The following is a 13,653-nucleotide window of genomic DNA, read 5'->3' on the forward strand; positions in this document are numbered from 1 at the left end:
AGTTTATTTTATATATACTTTACATGTACATGACTCACTGTTATAAACAATTTTTTTTAATATCTTACTCATTCATAACATTAATTTAGTCCACACTTCAAATGTAAAAATGAGGTGGGAAATAAAACAAGTAATATGGAATTTAATTCTTTTTTTTATGAAAATAATTTAATTCTTATTTCTTAAATATAAGTAGCAGCCCATCTTGATCTAATCGGATACGTTTAATTTGCGCAAGTCAATTGAATGAGTAACTTAAACTAAAAAAAAAAAGCATGGTTCAAGCTGGACATATGTCGTTGTTCAGAATTCAATCCGTAACTTCTCACACGAAAATTATTATTTTTGTCATTAAATTAAAGACTGATTTTTTTTTAAAAATTTTCAAAATTAATAGTTGATAAATTTTATTCTACCTAACTATATATTATAATATTTTTAGTTTTTATTATCGTATTTGTCTATTGATATTAGTTAAAAGTTATATTTGATTGGGAAATAAGTCATCAAATGAGAAGTAAAATAAAAAAATAAAGGTATAAACGGAGTAAGCTAAATTACTTCTCTAATTAGATTAACTCCACATTTACTATGTTTGAGACGATAATTTTTAATAACGTACTTTTTGAGACGATAATTTACTTCACATGTAAATTATAATAATGAGAAGTAAAATAAAACGAGTAATATGAAATTTAATTCTTCTTTCTTAGATACAAGTAACAAGTAGCAGCCCACCAGACCTAACCGGATACGAATATATGCGCAATTGATCAATTGAACGAATTATCTGAACTAAAAAACAAAGCACAGTCCAATCTGGACACATGTCGTCATCCTAGATGGTGTTCATGGACCAGCTAGCAAAATCGTAAGATCGCGATAGCACGATAAAAATGCGCGTCTTCATTTATCTACCATACGCTCATGTTCCCTCATTTTAACCTCCCCTCTATTTAAAACCCACATACTCCCTCGCACGACTGCCACTTCTTCCTTTCTCCTCTTCCAACTCTCTCCTCCTCGAAGGCTCCAACAATGGCGTCTTATTCCCCCGCCGTGGAACAAGCATTCGACGTTGACAAACTCAGCTACGAGATCTTCTCGATTCTCGAAAGCAAGTTCCTCTTTGGCTATGACGACACCAAGCTCTTCCTTCCCGGTTCTTTACCTAGCACCCCTACCCGATCCGCAAGCTATTCACCCACCTTCCGGGTTCGGATTCTTTCCATTGATGGAGGCAGCCGCTTCTCTGACGCGCTCCTCGCTGCCTCCTCTCTGGTCCGCCTCGAGACTACCTTGCGTGAGCGCACAGGTGATCCAATGGCCAGGATTGCTGATTTCTTTGACTGTGCAGCTGGATCAGGCGCTGGGGGCGTGCTAGCCTCCATGCTCTTTGCTCGCGGTTCTACTGGGAAGTCCCTCTTTTCAGCTGGAGAGGCATTTACCATTCTCTCCAGGGAGATTAACCGTCACAAGGGTCTATTTCACGGTCTCTTTAACCGGTCCGGTAAAAGTAAAACGTTTAGAAAGATGTTCGGTGAATTGACTCTGAAGGATGCTGTAAAACCCTTACTGGTGCCATGCTATGACCAGGCAACCGGCGCGCCATTCCTCTTCTCCAGAGCCGACGCAGTGGAGAATGCAGGGTTCAATTTTAAGCTGAGGGATGTGTGCGAGGCGACGTGTGAGGAAAGTGCGGAGGTGAGGTCACTGGACGGGAGAAGGAAGATCCTGGCCATTGGAGGAGGAATTGCAATGGGGAATCCGACGGCTGCGGCAATCACTCATGTTTTGAATAACAAAAAGGAGTTTCCCTTGGCTGAAGGCGTTGAGGATTTGCTGGTGGTTTCTCTGGGGAGTGGCGAGGCGGAGCCCGGCAGAGAGAAGCTGGCGGGGCCGCCGACTCAGGCGGAGGTAACAAGGATTGCGGCGGAGGGTATCTCGGATATGGTACGGATATGAGAGCATTTTTAAGATTTTATGCGGTCATTTTATTGTATAAATTGTGTGGCGATCTATGTCAGTGTGTATTCTCACGGATCAGTAACTTGTTACAGAATACAGAGAGATAAGTAGGTGTAATCAATCTGAGAGATGGTCAGTTAATGCAGTGGCTTTTATTTCCCGCCAGCTGTGTTCGACTCTCTCTCTCTTTCGAGAACAGAGTACCAGGCTACCAGCAGAGTAGTAGATTACCAGGCCACTTTTCGCTAGGTGGTTTTAATTTCCCAGGGTATTGTAAATAAAATCGGCTATTTCAATTCGAAGTCCCACAGTTAAATTGCGTACGCGGTTATCTTGGAAAAGGACTGTTCTTTTCTGTACTAGGCTATTATTCTTTTTTGCTGGAGCTTCATGTCATAAATCAACTCTTCACCTCAGTGAATTGATCAAAACTGGAAGAAGCAATGTTCTAGTAACAAAGATTAGCTGTGCCTACTGGTTTAACAACAACCCAAAGAAAAGAAACAAAGAGTCTTCGTAAAAGGAATAAGAAAACGATTTGTTGAAGAAATTTTGGTTCCAAATATTTAATTAAGCCCCTTAACACATTACCTCTTTTCTTTACTACTCTAGGCACATGCACCTCACACATTTTTCTAAACTAAAACTTCAATTTAATTTTCATTGAAATTTGATTTGACCTTCTTGTCTTTTGCCCCCAAGTATTTTTGAGTTATTTCTTAACTGCAGGATAAAAATTGATAGTTTCTAAAAAAGGTTGCAATGGATGTATTTTGATTTATTCATTCTCTGTCTACATGTCAGGTGGACCAAGCAGTAGCGCTGGCATTCGGACACAGCAGAGCGGCAAATTACATCCGCATACAGGTAATTAAATTTCTCAAATAAATAACAGTCTCTTACTCTGATCTTTCTTTGGGTAAAAATGGTAATTAAGACTGCCAGCTGTCTCCATTTTGTCATTTTCCAGGCCAGCGGATCAGCTGTGGACCGTACGGACATCCACAGAAGGGCTGTGTTGGGTCTAACTGAAAAAATGCTTTCACAACAAAATGTAGAATCTATTTTATTCAGGGGTAAAATGATCTCTCTGAAAACCAATGCTGAGAAATTGGACTACTTTGCCCATGAGTTGATGAAAGAGCATGATCGCCGACGTACCAATACTAGTACCGATGATAGTAATTGCGAGACATTCTTACCGGTACAAGACATTAAAGAAGTGAAAGTCGTTGTTCCTCGGCAATCTATTGCAAGTATACAGAGTGTACCGTCTTTCAAGGACGTAATGATACCAGTAGTACCGGCGAAATCACACTCAGCTTTAGTTGGGAGAGTGATAACCTCCATATTGTGAGATGGACTAAAAGAGTAAATATATATATCAGTGGTGGCTAAATTGCAAAAGGAATCTCACTCATGTTTTTGGGCACTGTGAGAGGATGAACTTAGCTTTAGGTGCTGAGTTGGAATTTAGCTGTAGGAGATTTCTGTAAATGGTTTTGACGTGGATTTAATTTATGACTGCTTTTTATATTTTTTTACACCTTTTTTTGGGTTATGGGCTTGTGGGCTTGGATTTGTCTGTACATGAGTGCTTTAGCTGAAATTCTACTAAGATTTTTATGTAATACTGACATCAAATTTCAGTAAGATTTTAGCTTGTTAATTATTCCCCCCCTTTTATCTTTTCCTTAATTTCTCAGGAATATATAGATAGAATTTAGAGGAAAATTAATTTATACGCAGTCATATGTTAGGATTATTGAGATAATATATCCAATTTTGATAATCAAAGTTGGTTACAAACTTGGTTGATAACCACTTTTTATCTCTAAATTGTGATAAAGTGTCTAATTGATAAAACACAAGTCAACGAGTCAACATTTTATTGATGATATTGCATTTGAAAATTTCTTTAAAAGTTTCCAATCATATTGCTCCAATTTATGGTAGTCGGGCAATATGAATAGAAGTTGATCATATGAGAACGAGACTCACTGCACCGAGATCAATTTGGTTCACACGAGATGAAAGGGAACAAAAAGGAGGTGAATAACATAAGGAAAGAATAAACAAATAGAAATGAAGGTTACTATATTTTTTATGCTCTTATTTGTTTGATCGTGTTTACCTTTATTACATTGTAATTTAAAAATTAATAAAATAAAAACTTTACGAGATTAAAATAGAAATCTAATTATGTGACATGTTGTGTCATGACTAATCACGTTATAATTTGGGACATGTGTCGTGTCGTAATCGTATTAGAATGGTCAACACATGCAACACACGAATCACAGCACATGACTGATACACATATCGTGTTGTACCATAAAGTTTACATCTCTAAATTAAAGAAGATTAAAAGAGTGACATCCATCAACCTTACCTTTTATATTAAACATCCAAGTATCCAACAAAACAAGAATTAATCATGAGATTTTCGTTCCTCCCCTGCTCTCCTTTCCTATATTCTCCATCCAAACGAGATATTAGAGGTGCTAATTTTGCTATTCGGGGAAGATTTCGTTGCTAGTAAATGCCCCAATCTTTCTATTATATTTATATTTTCAAAATTACAAATTCAAATCGTAGATTTTATTTTGTTTTACAAGATATATGTGTTCATGTGTAAAGCTTAATTTTTTTTTTTTTTTTTTTTTTTTTATGCTGCTTCGAACAAGACTCCAAGATCCAGAGATCATGAAACGAATCTAATTTATCATTGGACTAAACTGGTCCATGATAAATACTTTCGTTGAACCTAACTTTATGAAGCTAAATCCTAAAGTATTATGTTATTAATTTGGATGGAAAGACTCTTTGTGCGTTGAATTTTATGATATCTAAGAGCATCTACATCTCTAAAACTCAATAGGATTTCTAAATAACTATTAACTATTTTTTAGAAATTATGGTCTCTGAAGTTTCTAACTCTCAAATTCCTGAAACTCATTTTAGAGTTTCTATTAAGCCACGTCAGCAACAAATTAAAAAGGAGAAACAATTTGAGCCAATCATTTGACCAACATTGAGTTTATAAACAGTTTCTTAATAAGAAACTATCCTGCATAGTTTCTAAATAAGAAACTCTCCCACATTCCTGAAACTGGATTATAAACTGTCATGTCAGATTAGAAACTCTAATAGTTTCAGGGATGTAGATGCTCTAACCCCCTAATATTATTATTTTTTTTTTCAGTTCAGTGTCTGGTTAAGAACTATTCAAATTATATGAATTCTTAAATCATTTAACTAAGTCATAACTAGATTCAATTGAATTATAGTCAGATATTAATATATCGACTCTCCAAGATTCAAAGCGTTTATAATTTTGATATATCTATTTATTGTAAAATAAACTCTGAAAATTATGGATTTTACATTGATTGTAGGAAAGATAAAAAAAAACATGCTTAGTAAATATTACAAATATTATAATTATCACTAATTCCCAGGCTCACCGTTTACTTCGAGGTAAATATCTTAACTGTTTATTAACCCTTGCAGTGGTGAAATCCTCGGTTCTTGTAAACAAGGTTGGCTCGCGTACCGGATAAGCTAGAATCTCGTGCAACTTTGATAGAAATGTTAGGGAAATAAAAGGGCAAATTTTGGAGGAGACTGGTGGCGAGTGAATCCACCGAAATTTTTATTTTTACGATTAAAAAATAATTAAATAACCACAAAATCTGAAAAAGTGTATTTTTGACATAGCCGCAATATAAAATTACAGTAGGAATTGTGTGTTCGCAACTTCATATCGTGGACAATAATTTTTTATTTACACCAACTTTAACCATTTAACATGTTTTGATTGGTCAAAAAATTAGGTCCCCAATCAATTTGTTTTCAACCATGATGAGTAGTAAAAATAAGTTATTTGTTCGCAAAGTGAAGTTGCAGACACTTAATTTTTATCTGTAATTTTACATTGCAACTATATTAAAAATAATATTCTGAATAAATTGTAATTATTTGGTTTAACTTTTTTTTAACTGGTATATTTTATATTTCGGATGAATTTACAAATACAAATGCAACCTGTAACATACGGAGCAGTCTTCCTATGCACTTATACATAACAAGTCGAGTGATTGTCTGATAGACTGATACTTTGCGGCTTTGCACTAAGAAGATTGGTTGGTATCTCTATTTCTATATTAAGCATATAGATGTAACATGTATCATCTATTAAGCATAAAGATGTATCATCTATTTTTTAATGTTAGAAGTCTAAATTTATTTAGAGAGGTACTCGTTACATGCCCACACACACTTTTTATATGTAACATGTATCATCTATTTGATCGGTCATGATTTCTTTCTATTTTTAAATGCCGTTTAAGTAATTTTGAACTGATTGGCTATGTCTTCAATTCTTTCTATTTTTTTTAATATTTTTTGTCATTTACTATGTTATTTTGTTTGAGATTTTTTTTATGAAAATATGTCAAAGGATAAAAAAAATATATGTCATTTAAGTGTAGATATCATTTAAGAAATGTTATTTATCATCTAGTCTATTTTTATTTTTTTTTATAAAATATGTCATTTTGTATGAGATTTTTTTGGTTATCTTATAATATATTTCCGTTGTAACACATGCAGAGGCGGAACATAATATATGGGAAAGGGTGCTAAGCAGCCCCCATAAATCGAAATTTTGTAATTTTATCCTTTCAACTTTCAAGTATTTAATTTTTGCAAAATTTATTACTAGTAGCCTCCCTTATAAATTGAAACTACATGACACTTATTCTTTCAGCCCCCTCAATCTCAATTTTCTAGTTTCGCCCCTGAACACATGGGCACAATACTAATTATAATTTTATATCTGTTCTCTACGTTTAAATATATTCACTGACCAAATTTTATATATTTTAAAATTCTTTTATTATTTTTAGATAGAATAAAAATCGCTATTACTCACATAGTCCAAAAAATTTAAATCAGATAACTTTTTACCAGTCTAAAAAAGTATTAATTTTTTTTAATGTGAAATTTGGTATTCACGTACATTTTTCATCTGATATCTTGATAAACTGTTTGGATTAATTATTTAAATTTTAAAAACAAAATATAAATTCATAGTATGGACTTATGTCATGTGTACATTGTAAAGCACTCTATATAGCCTCGCTATGAACCAGTGAATTTTCCGAGTTATTGGTAATTAGTGTAATACGAATCTCAAAGCGATTAAACGGTTCAGAGCCGTGTTGAATCGGTGATACGCAGAAGAGGATTTAAAGTCTAAAATATAATAGTTCCAAATAATTTGTCTCCCGTTCTTGGTTCAAACATAAAAAGAAAATTCACATTTTGTTCAAGCTCTAGTAGGCTGAGAGAAATGAAAAGAAAAGAATTTGAATTGGCAAATTTGACCAGAACGAAGTCGCAGATAAGATGTAATAGTGTAATACAAATATATATTTAATGATAATTGATTTGATGACAGCTATTTTATTATTGTCTTCTCTCTCTGTGTCGCTAAATTAACGAGATATCAAACAAAACAAAATTCCTCTATACTCTTTCTTCTCCATGCTGTCAAATCTAAAATCTAGAATTATAAAGTCTAAATTAAATGAAAATTAAGATTTTAAAATTCTGTTGATAATGAAGTCTGATTAATATATAATTTTTTTTTCCCAAATTTAATATCGAATTATTTGTGGGGACTTTAATTGACAGTTTTTTTAGGGTTATCTATATCTTGCATATGGTGCATCTGGTGTGACAGACTATTTTCCTTTACTTCAAGTATTATACAACGGTTCTTATTTTTTGCTCATTTTAAAACAACTATTTTGCTGCTTACCTAACAAACACAATATGTTGTTTTAACAATCAGTTTGATTTAGTAATAAATTTTTGCTCATTTTAAAACAACCATTTTGCTGCTTACCTAACAAACACAATATATTGTTTTAACAATCAGTTTGATTTAGTAATAAAAGACAATATATTTTTTTTATGAGAGGTCGAATGTTAAGAATTTTGAATTGAGAACTTGTCCTATGTTCTTATCTTAAAGGGATAATTGAACAACTATACACAAATTTATATGAGTGAGTCTATGGTACTATGCATATTACGATTTGTTACCATACTACGGCTCTATATTTGAGTTTTCAAATCCTAACGGTCGATCCGAACCGTTCATCTTGTTCTCCATATTAATATGTGTTTGGAGACCAAATTTTACATTTTTTGAAATTTTTTTACTATTTTTTTAGATTTATTGAAAATCACTGTTTTTGGATGGTCCAGAATTTTCAGATCAAGTGATTTTCTAAATATCTAAAAGAATAGTAAATTTTTTTCAAAAAATGTAAAATTTGGTCTCCAAACACATATTAATATGGAGAACAAGATAAACGGTTCGGATCGACCGTTAGAATTTGAAAACTCGAATATAGAACCGTAACACAGTAACAACCCGTGATATGCATAGTACCATAGACTCACTCAATTTATATTTCAAAAAATGAAAGCTCAATCCAACATTTTTGACAAAAAAAAAAAAAAAAGCATATTATGTTATTTTTTTTATGAGGGAGTAAAAAAGGGAAAAAAAATTAGATAATTTTATAAAGAAAATGTAACGGCGAGATAAAATATCCACTTGAAATTCATTATAAAAATAACTTCGAATGTCTCGAAAAAAGAAAATTTCTATACAACCTATGGTATTTATTTACACAGATAACTTGTACTTTGCTGAAATAATTTAACAACAGTAGTGTATTATTTTGATTGCCAAGTGCTAACAGTATGTACAAATTGATGTTTTTAAGTAAAACTGTAGAAGCAAGGCTAGTATTTCACTGGAGAGAGTCGACAGAAGACTGATTTGAAAGTCTTTGATTCTCTGCAACGCTGATGCAATTGAGAATTTGAGACGCATGAAAGTCTGTCTGATTTAAAGTAGAGGAGGGTTCAAATGCCTCCATGTTTTTGTGCCTCCATCATGCCTCCATCTCTCTCCATCATTTTCAAAGTTCAAACAGTCGATCCGAACCGCTCAACCTAACCTCTATACTAAAATATGTTTAGAGACCAAATTTTATATTTTTAGAAATTTTTTTACTATTTTTTTAGATAGGTACAAAAATACTGTTTTTAGATGATTCAGATTTACTGATTTTGTACCTATCTAAAAAAATAGTAAAAAATTTCCTAAAAATATAAAATTTGGTCTCCAAACATATTTTAGTATGGAGGTTAGGTTGAGCGGTTCGGATCGACTGTTTGAACATTGAAAATGATAGAGAGATGGAGGCATAACGGAGGCACAAAAATATGGAGGCATTTGAACCCTCCTCTTTAAAGTATTGATTGAGAAAACATTGACGATCCAATTCGACTTGCGTACATTGTAGCGGATCCAATGTAGTTAGCTTAACAATCGCTTTATCGTGATACAAGTAAATTAATTTATTTTTATAAAGTTTTTGGCTTATCTAAATATACATAATAACTTTTTGTTCGGACTTGTTCGTTAGATGAAGCGATAATTACAGCGACACAATTATGATCGGTAGGAGCACGACGACACGTAGGACACAATACCTTTTATCATTTTGAGAAAGCTAGCTCGTGAAGTGCTTATTAATTAATTATACAAATTTTATTAAAAAAAATACAGAAATATCCCAGCACTTCAGCACCCAAATCCGTATAATTTTATCTGTTCGTTACGTACTATTAATTAAATTCATAAAACCATTTTCATTACTGTAGTAATAATATGAAAATTATTTATCATATAATAAATTTAATAAAAAAAATATACATATATGAAATTAACATTCTATACTTACTAATAAATTACTTGCAGTAGTTCAAAACCTATAATAGAGGGATTAACCTCTGTAAATACAAATATTTCTCGATATGTCCGAGATGCATTTCATGTACCCTATAGCATATGAAAATCGATTGATTTGTTCAAATCTAGGAAGAATCTCATCATATCCCGAGAGAAGAGACAACGCAAGATCCAACTCTCCTACTCACAAATCTTGAAACAGATAAAAATCCAAGAAATGAAAAATATATATCAGGAAATCAAGTAAAACCTTACAATTAAGAGGAAGTTCAAATAAAATTCGCAGTGGTGATCAGAGAAACGAACTCGACATCATTTAACCAGTGCTCGCTTCTGATTTACATAGATCTCATTTATTCATTATCAATTTTGTTTGTTGTTCATGTTTCTAAATCAGATTAAATTTATGGATCCAAATATGCTCATGGCTTTATTAATCAGAACAGATCTAGAGATAGTTCGATGGACGTCAAATTAAATTTGATCCGATAACGGATCAAACGACACTAATATCTGATTTGGCATCAAACTAAATTTAGTCCCATGCATATATGGCCGCCTCTAATTTCTTATTAATCGAAATAGAAAAGCAGTTCATCTGCATGTGATTCATCTACAGTTCTACCAACTTGAAAATTTAGAATCAGCTATTTAATCAAGGTCCTCCTAGATTATAGGATTGATTTTTTTTCCAGCCATGCATGAGCTGTGCATTTGTCTTACTGGTTTAATTGAAGTACTCCGATTGATAATTAAGGAGCGAACCACTGATGTTCACGAACTCTGACATGTAACAATAAACAAGCAATTATTTACTGGTACGTGCTAGAGAATGCGCGTGGAGGAAGCTTCCCACCTTCGCAGTCAACTATTGTCTAGAGAGGTCTTCACTCTTCAGATTGAACAAAATTTTTGGCACGTGCAAACTCAATTTATGGTCAGATTCTTTTAATTTATAATCAGAAAATGTTTGGTAGTGCGAGTATAATAACAGCAAGAATGGCATTTAATTAATTACATGTATGATGTGTAACACGCAAAAATGCACTGTTATTGTCCTTTAAAAGCTAATTCTTACTAGTTAGAGCGGCAATTCTTTCGGTCTAGACGGAACTATCTAATCCGCATCAATATCTGTGCATATTTGATATGTACGAATTTTAAAGTTGTTATGAAGATCTTAATACTGAGCATGTGACTCTAACCTGACCTCGGATGGAATTTGATCTGATGGACAGACCTATTTGTGATACTAATCATAATGGACCTATAATTTTTCTATAAAGGTCAAACTATTTGTGACACTTCAAGTTCAAAGTGTCAATTTTTCATTGGTCGGTATCTAACAAAGAGAAAAACAAGTCTTGCTTACAAGGTAGAAAACCAGTATTCTGTGAGAAAAAATATATTACGTGATCTATCCGTATATACTAATGGGCCTCAATATATATATTTTTTGTCTCTTAATTCAACCTCACTGATATGGGCCCACAAATATTTAATGCTCGAAGCACTGGTCCCCATGGATCATCATTCATTACCTTTTCTGTGGGCCCTGAGCGGAACTGCTTCCCTTTTCAGTTTCAATTAGTTCGAAAAAGATGAGCACAAATTTGGTTTCAATGTACTAATTCATTTAATTTATATCTCCATTTTATATTCACTTTTATTAATGGAAGTTTTCTTGGTGAGGTTCTGCTTTTGATTTTCATGTTTTCTGCTCTTTGCTTAATCTTTTGTCATAAAAATGATATCAAATATGTTTATTAAATAGCTACATTACAGGCTCCCATGTGGTGATATTTAAAATTTAGTACAACAAGTTGTAAGCCAATGAATGAAATAAATTGAATAAGTTTAAGATATTATATAAAATCATGACAGAAATTTAAGTCATTAATTGAGGTGGTCACCGGAGATTCGCACAATTCTCATATAAATCGATGGCAATTGATGTGCCGGTCCCTGCATGGTACTATGCGAAGCTTAAAAATAGAGCTTAACAGGACCAGCTTTCATACAAAGAAATTAAACAAGCAATAGCTGAACATGCCTTCTGCATTCTCATTCAGTGCGAACCTCATTAATGGTGTACTAGCAATGCTAGCATTAGCATATGTGATTTATCAAGTTTCAAAAGAAAAGCGAAACAAAAAGAAAAGAGAAGGAAAGAGACACAAACATATCAAATTTCAGCAGCAATTTCGGCCCACTAGTACTAGTTTCTGGTTAGTGATGTAACCTGGGCCTATTGTTTCTGTATTCTTACAATTTGGCGGGTCCGATTTTAATTTTGAAAGCCTGAAACCTTTGCATAATTGCATGCATGGTATATATATATAGTACAATTTGATTATTGCACGGGTCACCTGCAAAAGGAGGGGGACATTGTCAGTGTCTGTTGTCCATCCTTTTTCCTTCTTTGATTGAATTCAAAAGTTTTTCTGATAATTTCAATTTGAAATTTGGAATTGCAGCAAAGAAAACTTTGATAATTTTGTGGTCGAGAAGTGGTTAATTATTTGTTGCTTAAAAGTTGCAAGCATTCATAAATTCTTGGCCTAATTTTGTTGGTTAATTGATCCCAGCCAGTAACTAAAATCAATCCAGGGATGATGAATGGATTTGCACTATGTTAAAATCTTAAAATCCTTTGTACTTTCTTTTAGGCGAGTCCTGTTGATCTGACTTGTATGTGGAATCGATCATTTTCAAAATAAAATACAGAGGTAGCTATAATCTAGAGATTTTCTTTTTGTTAAAAAATTATTTATCGAGATGGAGAAAATCCACTGTACATAAAATACCAAACAAAATTTACCAACTCCTAACCTGGCTAGCTAAGTTCATGGACCACATCGGGCTCGGTATCTATTGACCAGCCAATCGGTCTATTGGGCCTCTTTTCCGAAAGAAATTGAAATAGAAAAATCTGATCCATATAGACATATTTAGTGTATCTTATTATAGGTCCAAAGATAAAACTCATTTTCTGGCAGGCTGAACATGGGTACTCGATTTTGTAATTCTAATCTAGATTAACCAATATTGCACAAGAGAAACAATTAGAAAGATGAGTTGTCTAGGAGTTTTTTTTCTTACCTGTATCCAGTGTTTTAATAATCCGTTCTTATTCGGTATTCGGAAAGCCACCGAATACCACATATACGGTATGCGGCCGCATATTCGGATTTTTATTCGAATTTTCAAATGAAAAATCATAGACATTAAGACTAATAAACATAGATGAACATTACAAATAAACATAAATAAAACATAACATAAGTTAGAACAAGTTATAACCCACAGTACAAATTACAAAACTACAAATAAACATAAATAAAACATAAGTTCAAACTTAAATAAACTAAATTATAACTTATTCGGTTCTTATTAAGTTTTTATACGGATTCTTATTCTCTATTCGGAAAAATTCGGCTGAATAGATAATATGCGGAAAAAAAATATGCGGCCAAATATTCGAAACCGAATATTAAACCGAATACTCATTTTCTATTCGGATTCCAACCGAATATGAATATTTAGCTGACTAAACCGACTTTTAAAACACTGCATGTATCAAAGCATAACTCATTCCTATGCTTCCAAACGGTCCAGCAAAGGACACTGAAGACCATCAACAAAGCTATTCTTTGCACCTTTGGCAATTGTCTAGTAAAATGTAGAACATTTGAAAATTTAGACCATTGTTGGCATACATTTTGACATAGCCCCATAAAGAGCCAGATTTGTTTAGTATATGTACATGAGACAAACAAGTGGTTTAATGATTCATCACATTGACAGAATTGGTTCCCTGCCACCCTTTTTTTAATGAGATTGTT

General features: G+C 33.0%; 1 protein-coding gene across 1 annotated transcript; it reads left to right on the forward strand.

Annotated features, from left to right (window-relative positions):
* The first annotated feature begins 943 nt into the window (after positions 1 to 943).
* Positions 944 to 3,637, forward strand: LOC144572644 (patatin-like protein 3). The gene is made up of 3 exons (XM_078322293.1): positions 944 to 1,953; positions 2,773 to 2,835; positions 2,939 to 3,637. The coding sequence occupies exons 1-3, from the start codon at positions 1,039 to 1,041 to the stop codon at positions 3,323 to 3,325; spliced, it is 1,365 nt and encodes a 454-aa protein (XP_078178419.1). The 5' UTR covers positions 944 to 1,038; the 3' UTR covers positions 3,326 to 3,637.
* The last annotated feature ends 10,016 nt before the right edge of the window (positions 3,638 to 13,653 follow it).

Source organism: Carex rostrata, chromosome 20, assembly GCF_964058835.1.
Source record: "Carex rostrata chromosome 20, lpCarRost1.2, whole genome shotgun sequence".
Lineage (NCBI taxonomy): Eukaryota > Viridiplantae > Streptophyta > Magnoliopsida > Poales > Cyperaceae > Carex > Carex rostrata.

Excerpts from the sequence above, each read along its gene's own strand:
- LOC144572644 (XM_078322293.1), top strand. The coding sequence starts at position 1,039 with ATGGCGTCTTATTCCCCCGCCGTGGAACAAGCATTCGACGTTGACAAA. Across the intron at positions 1,954-2,772 it reads CGGAGGGTATCTCGGATATG|GTGGACCAAGCAGTAGCGCT; the intron begins GTACGGATATGA and ends TCTACATGTCAG. Across the intron at positions 2,836-2,938 it reads CAAATTACATCCGCATACAG|GCCAGCGGATCAGCTGTGGA; the intron begins GTAATTAAATTT and ends GTCATTTTCCAG.